At 53.5% G+C, this 16,507-nt stretch overlaps 6 protein-coding genes across 6 annotated transcripts; 4 read left to right on the top strand and 2 right to left on the bottom strand.

The window, feature by feature from the left end:
* Positions 1–375: 375 nt before the first annotated feature.
* Positions 376–2,304, top strand: AYO20_01000 (hypothetical protein; the record flags this gene model as incomplete). The annotated part of the gene is made up of 2 exons (XM_022639307.1): positions 376–1,040; positions 1,095–2,304. The coding sequence occupies 2 exons, from the start codon at positions 376–378 to the stop codon at positions 2,302–2,304; spliced, it is 1,875 nt and encodes a 624-aa protein (XP_022504615.1).
* Positions 2,305–3,066: 762 nt separating this feature from the next.
* Positions 3,067–5,219, top strand: AYO20_00999 (hypothetical protein; the record flags this gene model as incomplete). Its single annotated transcript, XM_022639306.1, has 7 exons — positions 3,067–3,219; positions 3,286–3,338; positions 3,394–3,556; positions 3,620–3,868; positions 3,970–4,164; positions 4,286–4,662; positions 4,757–5,219. 7 exons carry the CDS (start codon positions 3,067–3,069, stop codon positions 5,217–5,219), a joined length of 1,653 nt encoding a protein of 550 aa, XP_022504614.1.
* A 383-nt stretch (positions 5,220–5,602) lies between these two features.
* AYO20_00998 (hypothetical protein) lies at positions 5,603–6,153 on the bottom strand (the record flags this gene model as incomplete). Its single annotated transcript, XM_022639305.1, has 2 exons — positions 5,603–5,859; positions 5,961–6,153. 2 exons carry the CDS (start codon positions 6,151–6,153, stop codon positions 5,603–5,605), a joined length of 450 nt encoding a protein of 149 aa, XP_022504613.1.
* A 722-nt stretch (positions 6,154–6,875) lies between these two features.
* Positions 6,876–7,475, top strand: AYO20_00997 (hypothetical protein; the record flags this gene model as incomplete). Its single annotated transcript, XM_022639304.1, has 1 exon — positions 6,876–7,475. One exon carries the CDS (start codon positions 6,876–6,878, stop codon positions 7,473–7,475), a length of 600 nt encoding a protein of 199 aa, XP_022504612.1.
* Positions 7,476–7,894: 419 nt separating this feature from the next.
* AYO20_00996 (hypothetical protein) lies at positions 7,895–10,957 on the bottom strand (the record flags this gene model as incomplete). The annotated part of the gene is made up of 5 exons (XM_022639303.1): positions 7,895–8,518; positions 8,564–8,948; positions 9,002–10,075; positions 10,133–10,632; positions 10,691–10,957. The coding sequence occupies 5 exons, from the start codon at positions 10,955–10,957 to the stop codon at positions 7,895–7,897; spliced, it is 2,850 nt and encodes a 949-aa protein (XP_022504611.1).
* Positions 10,958–11,309: 352 nt separating this feature from the next.
* AYO20_00995 (hypothetical protein) lies at positions 11,310–15,648 on the top strand (the record flags this gene model as incomplete). Its single annotated transcript, XM_022639302.1, has 3 exons — positions 11,310–11,550; positions 11,713–12,511; positions 12,573–15,648. 3 exons carry the CDS (start codon positions 11,310–11,312, stop codon positions 15,646–15,648), a joined length of 4,116 nt encoding a protein of 1,371 aa, XP_022504610.1.
* Positions 15,649–16,507: the final 859 nt, after the last annotated feature.

The raw sequence follows: 16,507 nt of genomic DNA, 5'->3' as shown, positions 1-16,507 counted from the left end.
TGTGATATCAATCATTATGATCCAATAGGCCCTGAGCCTCAGGGCCTCAATCGCCTTCCCAGTGGTCAGCTTGCCAGCCTGCCGAGGAATTCGCGACTCCACCTCTTGTCTTCTCTAGCCAGCTAAAAGTTGCCGTCCGAATACGCCGAACAAAATAGGTATAACGTTAGCGAGGCGTCGAACTACACCAAGAGTAGGTGGAGGGGTGGATCTGGAAAGACTTGACGCATGACAGAAGAACCGAGCCATCGATGGCTGTGGCCGTGGATCCGAAAATGTTGGTAGAGCAAGCGAGAAAGGGAGAGGGTTTTTAGAGATTCAAGTACCTCCATCGTAACCAGTAGTCAAACACTAGGTATACTTGGTTCTAAGAAGATGATCAGCAACGGACAGACAAACGGTAGCCATCAAGGCGACGGGCCAGCTCAGGAGTGTCATGTCTTACCCAAAGGCACCGTGCTTATCGCGGGCGGTGGTCCTGTCGGGTTGATTCTGGCCAAAGTCCTATCACATTATGGCACCAGATCCGTGCTCTTTGAGAGGAATCAGACGACGACCCGTTGGCCCAAGATGGATTTGACCAATGCCCGGTCCATGGAGCTGTTTCGCAAGTTGGGGCTCGCCGACGACCTGCGACGGCAGGGCGTTCCAGCACACATCGACCAGCCAGTCTTGGTATCGTCAGGTCTTTCCGCGAAGGAGGCCATCACCAGCTGGGATCTCCCGAGTGTCGACAGGTTCCGCAAGCAGATTCAAGAGAATAACGACGGCAGTAAGCCCTTGGAACCCTGGCAGCGGCTGTCGCAGGCAATCTTTGAGAAGTGGCTGAAGGCCATTTGCGACAAGGATCCTTTGATCGATCTGCGGTTTGGCCATAAAGTCGAATCGGTCCAGGAGGAATCTGACCATGTCAAAACCATCGTCACGGCCGTGGATTCGGGGGTTTCTTACCAATTTGTCTCGGATTATGTCGCTGGCTGTGATGGTGCAAACAGCAGAGTGCGAAAGTCGCTTGAGCTTCCCTTAGACGGTGGCCCCGTGTAAGTCTTTCTATGGGAACCACCTCATCTCCTCTTTACTGAACCCCTTTGCAGCCCCACCTGCGTCCTTCTCGTCCACTTCAAGTCTCGCGACCTCACTCGTATACACAAGCAAGGTCAATTCTGGCACATCTTTCTCCTAGCCGAGCACGGCGGCTTTGGTGGTGCCATCATCGCCCAAGATGAAGTCGACACCTGGACCACCCATCTATTCTTACCCCTGGATGCCGAACCGGAAAAGATCGAGTCGCGAGAGGCTGTGTATCGAGTTCTGGGTGGAATCTATGGCGCGTATCCGATTGAAATCGACGAGATTCTGGTCCGCTCCATCTGGCGACCCAACATCGCCGTGACACGGCACTGGAGCAGCCCCAACTATCGTATCCACCTCGCCGGTGATGCAGCACACCAGAATATCCCCACTGGAGGCTACGGGATGAACATGGGCATTGCTGACGCTTTCGACCTGGGCTGGAAACTTGCAGCCGTCATCAACAAATCCGGGGGACACGACCTGCTCGAGTCCTACGAGGTGGAGCGAAGACCCGTGGCCCTTCGCAACGTCGAGCGATCGGGCGTTCATTTCCAGGTCCACGACAATCTCCGAGAAATCCTGGCGGGTTACGATCCTCGCGTCGTGGACGAGGACACAGAGGCCGGGCGTCAACTACGGAGCAAGATTCACGAGCACTACCAAGCGCACGATGGCGAGAACCAGGACTTTGGCATTGAAATGGGTTACCGCTACAAATCACCCGTCATCATCCACGACGAGAGCGGAGAAGCCGAGCCTGAATGGGTACCGTCCAAGTATATCCCGACGACCTGGCCAGGTGGTCGGCCGCCACACGTCTTCCTCTCTGACGGCACCCCGATATTTGACAAGTTTGGCCGAGATTGGACGCTGCTCAGCTTTTCGAGCGAACCCTGTGGCGAAGATTTTCTAGACGAGGCAGCCCAAGCTCTCTCGGTGCCCTTGAAACGAGTGTCTCTCGACGGCGAAGACTTGGCCAAGAGACTGTATGAGAAGCGTCTCGTGTTGATCCGACCAGACCAGCACGTCGCATGGAGAGGGGACAAGATAGGCAGCGCAGACGAGGCAACGAAGGTGCTGCAGATCGTCACGGGCAAGGTTCATTCTCAGAGAGCACGAGAGCCAGAAGCTGTTGGCATGGCACCCAAAGCTGCATTCACGGCGACCAACGAGCTGACTACCCAGGTCATTGATTTCAAGTTGGAGAAGATGGGCGCTTTTCAGATGTAGAGTAGAGGGATCTATCTATACCGAGTGTACAGGAACAAGAAATGGGCCAATGTGTTTCCCCAATTCATCAGCTCGAACATATCGAGATACACTTCATAGAATCTGTCTCTACGGCTCCTACGCGACCATTCTGGCAATACACCCGCCAACCACCTGTTCAGGCCTCGATTACACCAGTGTAATGACATAGTAAGCACCCCCCCTCTCTCGGTGTTTAGTAGCCGGAGAACTCAAAAGACACCATGATCTGCCCTCATCTGCCCCTCCCATCTACTGGAAGAGTCACGATTGGTTCTAGCTCCTCTTTGGTCTCACCGACATGTAAACACACGGTCTAGTGCTAGTATATCACCGCCGTCGGCACCGGACGCCCGGCCACGAATAGTCGGAGTGACGGTCAACAAGCCCGAAACAACCTGAAATGTCTCCCCTCGACGCAGATCCATACTCCCCAGGATCCACCTCCACAACCCCAGGGGAGGAAAGAAACAAGCATACTAGGGACTAGGGGGTATAGGAGTATCCAATATGCCAGGCCTGATTGGCTCGAGGGACTACCTACCCTCCCCAATCCCTCACAGGAGGCGTGGGAGGCATGTCCGGATGGGTGCCGATGAATGCTATAAGTGATTCTTCCTCCAGTGTACCTTTTTCAACTGTGCCAAATTACCCTTTGCCGGGCAAGACTTTTCAACTGCTTTGAGGTTCGAGATTCTTTTGACCAAGTCCTCCTCAAGCTCAAGTACTTAGCGGCCAGTGACCATGGAGTCACCCAACTTTCTTGCAAAATACATCGGCGTCCCCGTGGTGCTGGGACTGGTCTTCATCCTGTGGAAACTGTCCCAGGTGGGCAAGAGACCCAAGGACCTCCCACCAGGACCACCGACTCTGCCCATTCTTGGGAACCTTCACCAGGTATGTTAGCACACACATCTTTCATCACATACGTACGCATGGCGAATACTAAATGTGTCGGGGCAGATTCCTTCGGAGAAGGCATATCTGCAGTTCCAGAAATGGGCCGAAGAATATGGGTATGGAATGCATCCCCGACTGTCCCATATTTTCGGCTATTGACATTGAGAACAGGCCCGTCTACTCGCTGATGCTGGGGACCAAGCCGACTGTCGTTTTGTCATCCGACGTGGCCATCAAAGAACTCCTGGACAAACGTGGCGGGATCTACTCTGACCGGCCCGACATGTACGTCAGTCAAGATGTGGCCAGCGGAGGCCATCGACTCGTGGTCATGGTGAGTGACGCTTCTAGGGAGTTTGTCGTTGGAACAGTTTACTAAAGCGGCTCTTTGTCCAAGAAATACGGCGAGAGATGGCGAACCATCCACCGCCTGATCCACAACATCCTCAACATCAAGGTCGCCGCAAAGTACATTCCCTACCAGGACCTGGAGAACAAGGTGCTCCTGAAAGGCCTCTTGGACTCGCCCGGGGCGGACGACCTGTTCCAACATCTCCGGCGGTTCGCCTACTCGCTATCGACGCAGATGATCTTTGGGTATCGCTGCCCCGATTTCCGGGACAAGAGACTGAACCAGCTTTTCGACGTATGTCTCTACTGTGTACCCCTAGCAATTTCGCGCTCTCTCTCTCTCTCACACTGGTTTCTTTTTCCTCGCTGCTAACCTATACTGTGCCGGTGGCGTAGGTTTTTAACGGATGGAGCGAGGTCTCAGAGAGCGCATCCTCCCAACTGGCCGACCTCTACCCGATTCTCCAGAAACTGCCCAACTTTATGCTCCCCAGTATCCGCAAGGGGAAGCACGTCCACCAGGTCGGGCGGGAACTGTACACCGAACACTGGCTGAAGGCCAAGCAACATCTCAAAGACGGAACTGGCTTGGTGAGTTTGTCGCAGTGGAAGCCATCACATCACATTTGACAGTCGTGTCTATCCCTGGGTGCTGGTGGTGGTGGTGGTGGTGGTGGCAGGCCATAGAAAGCTAACTTGGAGCCAAACACAGCCATGTATCTGCAACGACCTCCTCCTGGCGCAAAAAAGCGAGAACCTCTCCGACGAAGCGGTCGGGTACATCGTGGGATCCCTCCTCGAGGGCGGCTCCGACACAACATCCTCGACCATGTACGGGTTTGTACAGGCTATGATGGTCTTCCAAGACGTGCAGAAGAAAGCCCAGGAAGAGATCGACCGGGTCGTCGGCCCAGATCGGCTGCCTACTGTCGACGACTACCCCAATCTGCCGTACATCCGGTGTTGTGTCAAGGAGACGCTGCGCTGGATGCCCACGGTGATCATGGGGGTGCCGCACTGCGTGACCAAGGACGACGAGTACAACGGGTGGAAGATCCCCAAGGGCACGACCGTCATCAATAACGTTTGGTATGAAAACCTCCCCCAAAAATAGACCTTACTCTCGTCCTCTAGTTTTCACACCCCTTTTATACTGACGAACGACTAACTCTCCGTCATCTAGGGGCATCCACATGGACCCGAAACGCTCACCGGAACCCCGACAATTCAACCCGGACCGATACGCGGGGGACACGACGACGCTGTACGAATCCGCCAACGGCGAGCCGCTCAAGCGCGACAACTTCAACTTCGGCGCCGGCCGCCGCCTGTGCCAGGGCGTGCACATCGCCGAGCGCTCACTGTACCTAGGCATGTCGCGGATCCTGTGGGGGTTCCACCTCCGCAAGGCGCTCGACAGTGCGGGCAACCCGATCACGCCGGACGTCAACGACCTGGTTGGGGGGATCACGGTGAATCCGCGCCCTTACCCGATCGACATCGTGCCCAGGAGCCCCGAGCAGACGGCCATCATTCGCCAGGCGGTCAAGGAGGCCGAGGAGCTGCTGAATCCCGTGACGGGCCAGTGGAAGAAGGTGCCCGAGGGGATGGTGTTTGGGGCGTGGAAGCCGAATGAGAAGAAATGAGAGAGAGAGAGAGAGAGAGAGAGAAAGAGAAGGAGATGGAGATATGTATGTCAGCGTCAGGGTCAGTTTCGGCTTCAGCTATAGCTATCTCTAGCTTTAGCACCAGGTCTTGCTCTTGATTCGGTTGAGGATGGTGTTGGTATTTATGATATTGGTATTTTGAGACGAATTACCTCAGTCATGCATGATAGATATCCATCAATTTTTCCCCTCGGGCAAGTATGCTATGCTATGCTATGCTATGCTATACCATGCCATACTCTCTCTCTGCCTTGGGAGGCCGGCTTCACTTTCATTTTAAATTCCTCGCAACGCTCTAAGTAGACCATCAGTTAGCCAGGATCCCCTACCTCCGTCTGGCCCTGTCCGGCCCTCTCAAGAATCTATTTGAGGAGCGAAAGGGGAAGAGAACTCACTGCATAGACCTGCATCAGCGCCACGCGCGGCTCCCCATCCACGTCCTCCAGGACGACATGGGCGCCGAAGTCGGTCTCGACGACCTTTCCACTGGCAAAGTCCATCTTGGCGACACCCAGCAGGACCAGGTCGCGGCCCTGCTTGTCGTTGACAAAGACGTGGGTGATGCGGTGGTTGCGCGCCGTGATGTCGCCCCAGGCGTTGTCTCTGCAGCGGGTGATTTCTGTCATTCACACTCGGTTAGGACAATGTACATGTACAGGTATGTATATACCTAGATGGCTGGGTATCCAGGTCATAGTTAGGGATTGATAGGTACTGTACCTTCTCTCCCACTAAACGCCGCGTGGCTGGCCACGAATTTCCCCGTCGACGTAAACACCTCGTTGGCCATGCGTGGGCCGGCCTCGGGGCCCGTGTTGTCGGCCAACTCGTAAAAGAGGGCGATGAGGGCCTTTACCTTGTCGTCCAACACGATCGCCAAGGGCCAGACGGTTTCTTTTGTGACGTACGACATTGCACTATCTTAGATAGATGGTTATGTACGTGAGTATGTCTGGGATATACAGTCAGGGTGAAAAGTGTGTACCCAGGTACGTTGATGTCGATACAGCTATCTAAGATGTAGATGAAGGTGTGATGTGATATCGATACTTTTTTCACGCCCGATCCCTCTTCCACCTTCCACGGATATTAGTCATTCACATGTACCGGATCTGGGCGTCCTAGTCTACTCATTAGCCATGTACATGTATGAAGCGGCATGCTTGGTTGCTCGGGGGTTGCCAACTTGGTTGCTTGTTCCTCGGAATGACGGACGAATTCGTTCGGAATGAGTTGGCCGAGAATTTCTCCTCCTCCCCCGCCTCTTCCTCCGTCAAACCTCAACCCCCCTAAGCTTCGTTCGGGCCGGGTTACGAGACACGATGAGGTGGGATGACGATGATGAAGATGATGCCGCCGCCGCCTAAGAAATTATGCAGAGGCGGAGAAACTGTCGTGACTTGTGTGACTCCAGACAAGTGAATCTCGGCCTTGTGCTTACTGTTACACAGACATTTTTGACCGCGCAAATAGGGATTAGAACCGTTTGTATATCAACCACCCCCTCTTTTCTCACCACCACCACCACCACCACCCATATACACAAGAGTTCCCCCTCCATAATAGGAAAAAGAAGAAGAAGAAGACCCCTTCCACAAAGCGGACAACCGAACCAAGTGAATCACACAACTCAATATGGGCTCCATCTCAACCAACTTCTCCGACAAAGGGACCAAGGTTCTCTCGCCCTCGACGCTCGCGCACGTGGTGCTGCGCACCAACAACTTCTCCGCCATGAGGGACTTCTACACGACCTTCCTCGGCGGGACCATCACGTACGGCAACAACTTCATCTCCTTCATCACGTACGACGAGGAACACCACCGGATCGCCCTGATCGGGATCCCGGACACGGCGCCCAAGGCACCCACGACGTGCGGGCTGGAACACATCGCATTCACGTTCCCGACTCTGTCGGCGCTGCTCCTCGCGTACCGACAGCGCCTGGCCAGGGGCATCAAGCCAGTGTGGAGCGTCAACCACGGCCCCACCACGTCCATCTACTACAAAGACCCCGACGGGAACATGCTCGAGACGCAGGTCGACAACTTCGACACGGTCGACGCGGCCAACGAGTTCATGAACAGCAAGTACTTCGCCGAGAACCCCATCGGGACCGACTTTGACCCGGAGGAACTCATCCGCAAGATCGAGGGTGGCGTCGCCGACGAGGCCGAGTTGAAGAAGCGCGTCGAAATTGGGCCGAGGGGCCTGCCGGATTTGTCGGCCTTGTAGTGACCACCAAAAACGAAACAGACCTGGCAGATTGTCGGAAAAGGAGAGAAGCTCTCAAGATCTTCAAGTTCGTCCTTGATGGGGTGTTTGGATGGTCAGCGGAGGAATTGACGGGGAGACTATGTATGGCTCCCCTTCGACGGACGAATTCCAACAAATTGATTAGTTTTCTACAACGTATGTGTATGGCTAGGCTGGACGGTCCACTCGAACAGCTTTTATGTCGTCTACGGAGTACAAAGTGGACCTTTCTCTTGCTAGCTATTCACGACTGAGCGGGTTATGGATAACCAATGTACGTACCTGGACTAATTGTCATTGACTGGTGATACGCTGTAACGATCGAACAGGATCCAGGGCTACGACGACGAGGGAATTGATTGAGTATACCATGTTCAATCCTATTTTACAACACAAAGTCACGCTATCTTGAAATGCTCCTCGAAAAGTTTCCATCTAGCACTCGCTTGATCAGACATCAGTAGCCACGGCTTGAGGAAATAGAGACTCTGCGTCTTGTCCTTCTTCCCTGTCATGAAGCTCAGTGCCGTCCGCACAGCCGTGGCGTTGGGCGTGTGTCGGATACTGTCGAACAGCGCCGTCTTCTCCGTGTCACACAACCTCACCCAGAGATAGTCCAGCATCAGGGCCACCACACCTACCGCAATCGGTGTCGACACCGACGTCCCACTGGCCCGTTTCTCGCCGCTGGGCTCCAGATGCGTAGGCCAGGCCGAGAGCACATACTCACCCACCACGTTGAAGTAGGTCGAGTACGTCCTCGGGTCTGGTTTGTCCGGGTTGAACTCCGATGCCCGTCCACTGCCGTTCGCCGACCGAATCGAGATGACCTTGACACTGGACGCAGGATAACTATCTCCTTCGCTCTTGATCTTCCCGCCGTTGGAAGCCGCCGCCACCATGATCACCCCCTTGGCGTGGGCCACGTCGATAGCCTCGGCCATGTCGTCGATCTCGTCATCAAATCCAAAGGACATACTAATGATGTCGACCCCCCAGTCCTCGACCGCATATTTAATCGCCTGTACAGTTTAGCATATCCTACACGATTAGGGGGAAAGACAAACCTGGGCAATAGCGACCGGGTCCGGCTCAAAAAACACACCGTTCGTCACTTGTGCCACGTATATGTCCGCAAACGGGGTCACTTTCAAGATCAGCCCAGCCGCGTGCGTACCGTGTCCGTGTTCATCCTTCATTGACCTCACGTCTTCTCCATAGACCTTGTCGTTTGCCCACGAGCGCAGTCCTTTGATGCGATTCGATGACCCGCGGAGCTGAGGGTTGGTAGCCATGACGGCTTTTGTCCGGGGGTGGCGTTCAGCATCGATACCCGTGTCGAGGATGGCAATCTTGATCGGCTTGACTGGTCGGCGGGTCACACTTAAACCTACAAAGTGGGAGTGTGTCTTGCGCTGGAGGGTTTCAAACCAGTCGTCGGCGCCAGCCCATCTGTTCAGGTTAACAACAGTTTGACATTCTTTTTCGGGCCACACATGACCTACTTGGAAGCATCGTCCGCCATTAGGCTGCGTTCGCAGTCTAGAAATTGCCCAGGTTGAAACAATACCGAGACCAACCGATCATTGGCACCCCAAACGCTGCTTTGAGCTGGATGGTCATTTCTCTGCACAGGGTCCCCCAAGCTCAGAAACTGGTTCTGAGCGGTCTGTATGCCATCGGAAGTGATGCGAATTTGAAATGATGCAGAAAGAAGCTGACTCAGAGGCCCGCATATCTTGTCTTTGATCCATTGCTGAATCTCAGTCGGGTCCTTGCCCGAGGGCCTACAGTCATAGCATGCCCAGATTGCCTGTTGGTAGGGCGCGAATGTTCTCGAGAGGAGATCGGATCGAAGCACCCTTTCCAGCAACGAAATGCAGGGGGTCCGGTCAAGCGCGATTTCCGAGACTTGATTCCCCGGAGCCATGAGGTGCGCCAATTCCTGAATGGGTTTGCCCAACTCGAGCTCGACGAGAAGGACCCCAAGATCCACAAGAATAGGGCAAGGATGTTGGACATCATAGTAATCACCCTCTCCGGTGTGCTCATCGAGATCTGATTCGAGGTAAAGCTGGACCACGCAATCGGTGGGGGAATTCTCCCGCCCCGATAACGCCAAACACAGTCTCTCCTTGACCCACTGTCGCTGTGCCCACGGCGAGGCACGGAGATGCAAGACGGCTGTCGCGAGTATGTTTGCTAACACCAGCCGCTCCTTGATATTCTGTCTTAGATCCAAGAAAGCATTACTACCGGTGCCATTCAGGATTGAGGAAAGAGGTATTAGTCGGTCCACGCTAAGGTCGGCCAGTCTCCTCAAACTGCCGCGGAGATGGGTTTTATTTCGTTGTCTCCGTGCTAGCAAGTATAACATCTGAGTGTCTCGTTGACAGGCAAGCATGAGCCGGCACAGTGAGCCGGACTGGAATGGAATATCTCGGTAACTGGCTTCGTCTGCCTCCCCATCCGTGTGCAATCCAGACTCAGGCCCAGTATGCACTGTGCCTGTCATGGGATGATCTGCATGCTCGGCAGGGTTTGTCACACCCAAGGCAAAGTGGACTTGTGCTGGACCTCTAACTCAAGAACGTTAACTTCAACGTGACTGGGGAATGAGTTGGTAGTCGACCTACCTCTCCAACTGGATTTGGGCCTGTTTCCATGAGTCAAGGCTGTTACGAGAGAACAGTAACTTCATGTGGAACGTCCGATGGGCACTGATATCTCTCTCCGTGTAAAATGATGTCAGGCGAAGCAAAGCGCCGTGTCGCCTCGAACAAGAGCATGGCCAACGCTTAGCCATGGCCCTGTGGAAGACTTGGATTTCATAGGTGAGGTCAGGAGCCTGGTCCCCCGTCCCCTGGCCGCTGGCTGGACCTTGCTCCGTCGCTCCAGGCGGCTGGGCTCCGTCCTGCCACGATTTTGTCGTGGGTAATTCGCCTTGTCGCATGACGATACGACCAAGGATGGCAAGGCTGTTGTCGACATGTCGCAGAAGTTTAGCCCGGTGGTCCTTCAGTACGGCTGCCGACATTCGACGCAGGCCACAGCTGTCACTCGATGTGGTTGCAGACACAGCCCTCAGGGTTTGGAGCTTTGGAAATGGATGCGCAGCGTCAACTGTGCCTGTAGTCTATATTCAAGCATTCTTAGGTGCGTGACTCTTGAAGTTTTTGGTGCTCGTCGCTCACCCTCGCCAGACGCTCGAGACGCAGCAACAACTTTTCCACCGCCTGCGATAACCCGTGGCCGGCGAGTTGTCCCAAGACCGAGTCATGGCGTTCCCCCAACCCGCCAAGTATCTCGTGGATTGCCACCAGATTAGCCGTGAGATATCCGTAGAATGTCCGTAGTTTGGGCTTTTCTTTCCAGAGTGAGCCTTGTACCCGGGCAGCAGCGACGAACTTGGGAAGGACAGCAAGCGCTAAGTCTATTAGAACTCGGAGCGAGGCTGACATGTTATGTTGGTAGATGTCGTCTTCGGTAGGATGGCAAGTTGCTGATCAAAGGGAAGTTCGCCTTTTTGCTTGCTAAGGCTAAAGCCTGAGCGAGGACATAGTTAGTACGAGGTACACCCGCCTCTCCACGTGAGGCCATGATGGATGGTGGAGGGGCAAGACGAGGGGCTGGTTACATGGGTGATAAGCGAATGCCTTCAGATACTAACGCAATAGATCCTAGGCCTAGCCAGCTGGCCTTTACCATGGGAGAGCCTCAAAAGTCTCCCTGATTCTTGATTGAGAAGTGTCCTTGTCATCCTCAATCCAGGTCAATACGGCGGCTGAAGCATCGACCTTGGAGACTGATAGAATGTCGATATTTCAAGCTTCCAAAGACTGTGAGGCCCTTTTTGAACAATGCCTTCGACTACCCGACATCTTCAACAACAAATGGGCACTGAACCAATCTGCAAGTTTCAGGCTATGGGTCGAAACCATCGGGGCCTTTGCGCCGCGGTCTGCATCTGCTGATGCCCGGCTACAAGGCAATGAAAATATGAAGGCAGCAGTGATGGGTTTGTTAGATCTGTTGCAGATGAACCTTGGTCGAAGTATGCAGCCTCATCGTCTTTTTTGTTTTCCGATGCCATCTGCAATGTAGAGCTTTGCGATATCAGGCACCCTGGGATAAACGAGAGATGGAGATGCTAATAGTGCTCGGGAACCAGCAATCGAAGCGCATCAGGATCCGGCATTTATACAAAGTGTATCAGAGGAGCAGTCGCAGCCAAATCGCCAGGCTCTAGGGCAAACGCTGCCGTCGTCAGGGTCTGACGATGAAGATGAGGTAGAGATGGAAGAGGTTTCCTCGCCTCAGGTCAGCGATCGAGACGGTGGAGACAACTCAACAACGATGTCTCAGTCCCGACCTGATCAAGAAGTTGAGAATGTGTTGATCCGCCTCCACCAACTGCTTCTAGCCATCCGCAGCTCTCGTAAATTCGACTGGCGTGAGCGAGCGAGCAGATTCGTCTACCCAGGCTCAGAGGACTTCAGAAAGCATATGGAGTGGTACATCAGCGAACGCTTCCGACGCGAGTATCCTGAAGTGCCGGAGTTCATACGAACGCGTCTATTGTTGGCCAACGTGAAGCGACGCAACCAGTTCGAATATGCGCGAGAACATGCCTTCAAACTTGCCCAAGACAAGACACGCCCCTCCACTGACCAACGTTCGGCAAGTATTGCAATCGAAGATGAAACAGCTGACGACCAGCCTCCAGTCGCCCCTTCTCACAAAGATGCGTCCCATTCACGAGCCGATGCGCCATCCCAAGCACCATCCAAGTCTATGCCGAGTACGCAGGCGACAGACTACACCGGTGCCTCATTCGAGAGATCCGAGGGTGGAACAGCTTCAATCTCCAGCGGGCAGACATTCAAGGATGGACAGGTCACTTGGCCATCACCACCAGAGGCCCCTTCCATCAACCCTTCCTTGCCGTCCTTTCCCTGCCCATACTGTCGCCGTCCACTACCAACAGAATATAGTAGCGACTCAAAGAAGTGGAGGTTAGCTCACTGCCTGAGAAAAAGTTCACTCCCCAGGCACAACGCTGACGATGTTCCACAGGCAACATGTAAAGAATGACGTTCAGCCGTATGTCTGTCTGTTCGAAGAGTGCGCCACCCCTCTCAAGCTCTATTCGAGGAGTGCCGATTGGCTCCTTCACATGCGCAACACCCACGGTGAGATCCAATATGCCTGTTTGGCGCCGAAACATGGTCGTGAGCGTGTCTCCTTCAGAACGGCAGAAAGCTACAGAAACCACTTGACGCAGTCTCACGCAAAGACCTTTGTCGAAAACGAACTCGGAGACCTCCTTGTCCGTAGCATGTGCCGGACGCCACTCGACCCGATCTTCCGGGAATGTCCCATCTGCCCGGGACCAGAAAAAAATTCGATTTTGGACAAGAGAAAGCAACCGGAGAGTCTGCTGTCACCGCAGCAATCACCTGCTAAGCGTACAAAAGTGGACGAGGCATTGACATTGCGAATTCAAGCGGTCAGAATACGCAAGAGCACCGCCGCGGATGAGGAGGAGGAGGAAGAGGACGACGACGACGACGACGACGACGACGACGACGACGACAATAATACACACGGACACAGACGCTCAGAAGAGGCACGGCTTATACGCCATATCATGGCCCATCTCCAGTTCATTGCCTTGATGGCGCTGCCATGGTCAGAAGACCTAGGATCGGCCCAATCCTCATCAGTATCAGTGGGCCAGCGACTGGAGCATTCAGACGACAAAATAGATCCCAAAGATCATGAAGGTCCGGTAGACGTTGAGGTTGAACACCATGCCGACGATCCAACATACCACGACGGCATCATGCTCTCTTCGGAATGGGAGTTCATTAACAGCCTCAGTAATCCCGTCTTTTCAGTCTCCAGTCATGGAAGCTCACCTTTACCGAATTCCTCGGATGGCGATTCAGACTTATCAGACTATATCACAGCTCAAAATCCACTGAAGAACCAAATGCACAACCGTCGGTCAAGCGATATTCGCCCAGAGGAGCGGAAAGTTCACATAACGATGGGTATTTACACAGAGATATACCGGCAGATTTCCGAAGCAAAGAAACAAGGTACTCGTCGGAAAGGCTATACGATAGCTTGGATATGCTCTCACTCGCTCGATTTTCGCGTTGCCACCGCCTTGTTAGATACAAAGCACCACAACTTCCCCAGACATCGATCCGATCCAGACAACTACGTGCTGGGCACAATTGGTCGCTGGAAGGTCGTGGTTGCCTATCATGATCTTCAGACGGCCCGGGGTCCTTTGATTGTGGATCTACTCTGGGGCTTTCCCAAGATCGAGCTCTTCTTGTCCGTTGGAGTTTGCGGCGCTAGTCCGTTACGCCACGTTTTCCTCGGAGACGTGGTCGTCGATACAAGGAGCCCGGACTGGGAATCGCCATGGCCTGACGAGCTAGTCCTGAGGCCTGGTCCACGTCGGATCCACGTTTCCTCAGGCACAAAATCTCTTAGGGATCTCGACGTCAAGAGCGTCATGTCAAGCTTTGAGCATACGGAACCCGCCTTGAGAGCGTTTGCCGTCTACCCAGGACACGAGCGAGACCTTGCTTTCCGTAGAGAGTACCAGCATGTAGGAAATCATCCGAATTGCAATTTTTGCGACCCGAGCCAACAGTTGATCCCACGAGACAGGCTCCGTGGTCGCACTCTCCCAGGTATTCACCATGGCGAGATTGCGTTCACGAAGCGCGCCGTTGTAGACCCCCGTGGACAACCTTTTTTCGAGTCAGATCGCGTATTGTCTGCCATCGATGCAAATGCGCAGGACCTCTACACGACCCTCGCCGCCCAGCCTCTTCTGGTTATTCGCGGGATCGGCGATTATGCTGACTCTCACAAACAATCGATTTGGAAGAATTATGCTTCCACAGCTGCTGGCGCATTCACCAAGGCACTTCTACTCCAACTGGTTGATATTAAGCCCGACATGCTCACGAAAGGGGTGACGGGCTTGATGTTAGATTCAAACCGACTGGGCCCTTCAAGTCGCTCCATTGAGCCAATGAGCAAAAAAGAAATTACCAAAGCGATCGTCTGTGCCTCCATCATCGAATTTGAGGCTGTGAGGTCGATGTTCGATGAACATTGGGGATCATATGGTGCCGAAGCTGGGGACGATAGTACATACGCAACCGGCACCATTAGCGAGCACAAAGTTGTCCTGCAGTTGCTGGGAAACCCCGAAACCCCTGGTCAACCGTCGTTGCTTTTGAGAAGCTTTCCGGCCGTCGAAGTCGCGTTCCTTGTAGGAGTCTGCGGCGCGTCCCCTGCTACAAAAGGGCGCTTTCATTCACTCGGCGACGTTTTCATCTGCACGAAGATGGTGGAAATCGACTTCAGCTGGAATAGTCTTGAACGTGTCATTGACCCATATGATAAATTTGACGAGATATACCAGGGGATGCCCGTAGATATTCAGGCGGCCATTGTAAAGCTTAAGCGAAGTTACAATCAACGGCATCTGAAGGCTGAAATAGATGGTTATCTGCGAAATTTACAAGCTGTGGACATGGATTACACATACCCCGGCAGTCAGTTCGACAGGCTGTATACGCCTTCGTACCGGCACAAACATCGTTCACCTCGCTCCTGCCTCATCTGCGGCGCTGGCGAGAGCAGGATATGCGATGATGCGAGAAACGAGTCGTGTGAAGATGTGGGCTGCGAAGATATAGCGCTTGAGGAACAGATCAGTCCGCCGGAGGAGAGCGGTGACGGCGGTGAGGGTGCTGGCAAGAGAGCCAACCACATTCCGCGTGTTCATTTGGGTGTAATGGCATTTGGGAATGGCAGGCTATCATCAGGGCGCCAACGCGATGAGATTGCCGACAAATTCAAGATCAGCGCCTTCAACACCCACGACATCGGATTCCGGCAACTCGTACCCATGGTTGTGATCAAAGGGGCCTGCGATTATGCCGATGACCACCGGAACGACAGGTTCCAGAGATATGCGGCCGCCTCGGCGGCAGCTTGCTTGAAAGCCTTCCTCGTTGAGGTGCCTCAGGTGGCAGAGCCGTACAGTCCCAATTTGAATGCAGGGAGGGACATGTCGAGAGACATGACGAAGTTGGAGGGGAGGAAAGAGAAATGAGCCTCCCACTTAGCTATTGAGAAATAGACACTTGATTGGAAACAAAACCGTGGAGGAGTTGGCACAAGTGGACAGCCATGTATGGAAATGCTTCGGAAGGGATATATCTCATTTCATGACTGCTTTGCTTACCTTTGATATAAGAATCGAACAGACCACATTGAACAAGACACTTGAGAGAATACTCACCGATGATGATCCATGTCTATACTCGGTCTGGACGAAACGAAGTCGTTTTAGAGTTTTCTTTTTTTTCCTTGCCCCCTTTCCAGGTTTGTTGTTCATTATTCATGACGCACTGTTTCTCTATTCGGTATATGTGGCTGTGGGGAAAAGATAAGAGTCGATGACGACAGGCCGCAGGACTATGTAGAAGGAAGGATAGAAGGGGTGGTTCACATGCTCTCCTGGTGGTGGCCATGCTAGTCAAAACGCTAGTGGATACGGAGGTAGATGTGCGCGTATGTACATACCGAGTACGAGGTAGATGGAAGTGAATGGGGGAACCGAGGCTGCGAAAATACTGTAGATAGATACCAAGTAGGTACTTAGGTAGGTAGTTAAGTACTTGGTAGGAAGATTGATCCATTCTGTGTTACGAGGCACTCCCTCCCGTCTACTTGTGATTCCAATCTGCTGTGGCATGAATGAAGGATGCATTGGAAAAATGTACATTTGTTTTCCCTCGAATGTATATACCTACACCTAACCTACCTCTACCTACCTGGTACCCAATCCCACCGTCTTATTTTTGGTGCGCATCGGGCCTGATTACCACCTCCTTGGCCTCGCTGGCGCATTATATCCCGGTATCCCAGCTACTCAAGAGATCAAAACCCAAACACAGTTACCTCCCAAC

The sequence above is a fragment of the Fonsecaea nubica genome, assembly GCF_001646965.1.
Source record: "Fonsecaea nubica strain CBS 269.64 chromosome Unknown Scaff4, whole genome shotgun sequence".
Lineage (NCBI taxonomy): Eukaryota > Fungi > Ascomycota > Eurotiomycetes > Chaetothyriales > Herpotrichiellaceae > Fonsecaea > Fonsecaea nubica.
Note: the sequence above shows the minus strand (reverse complement) of the source record. Positions and strands in the feature narration are given on the sequence as shown.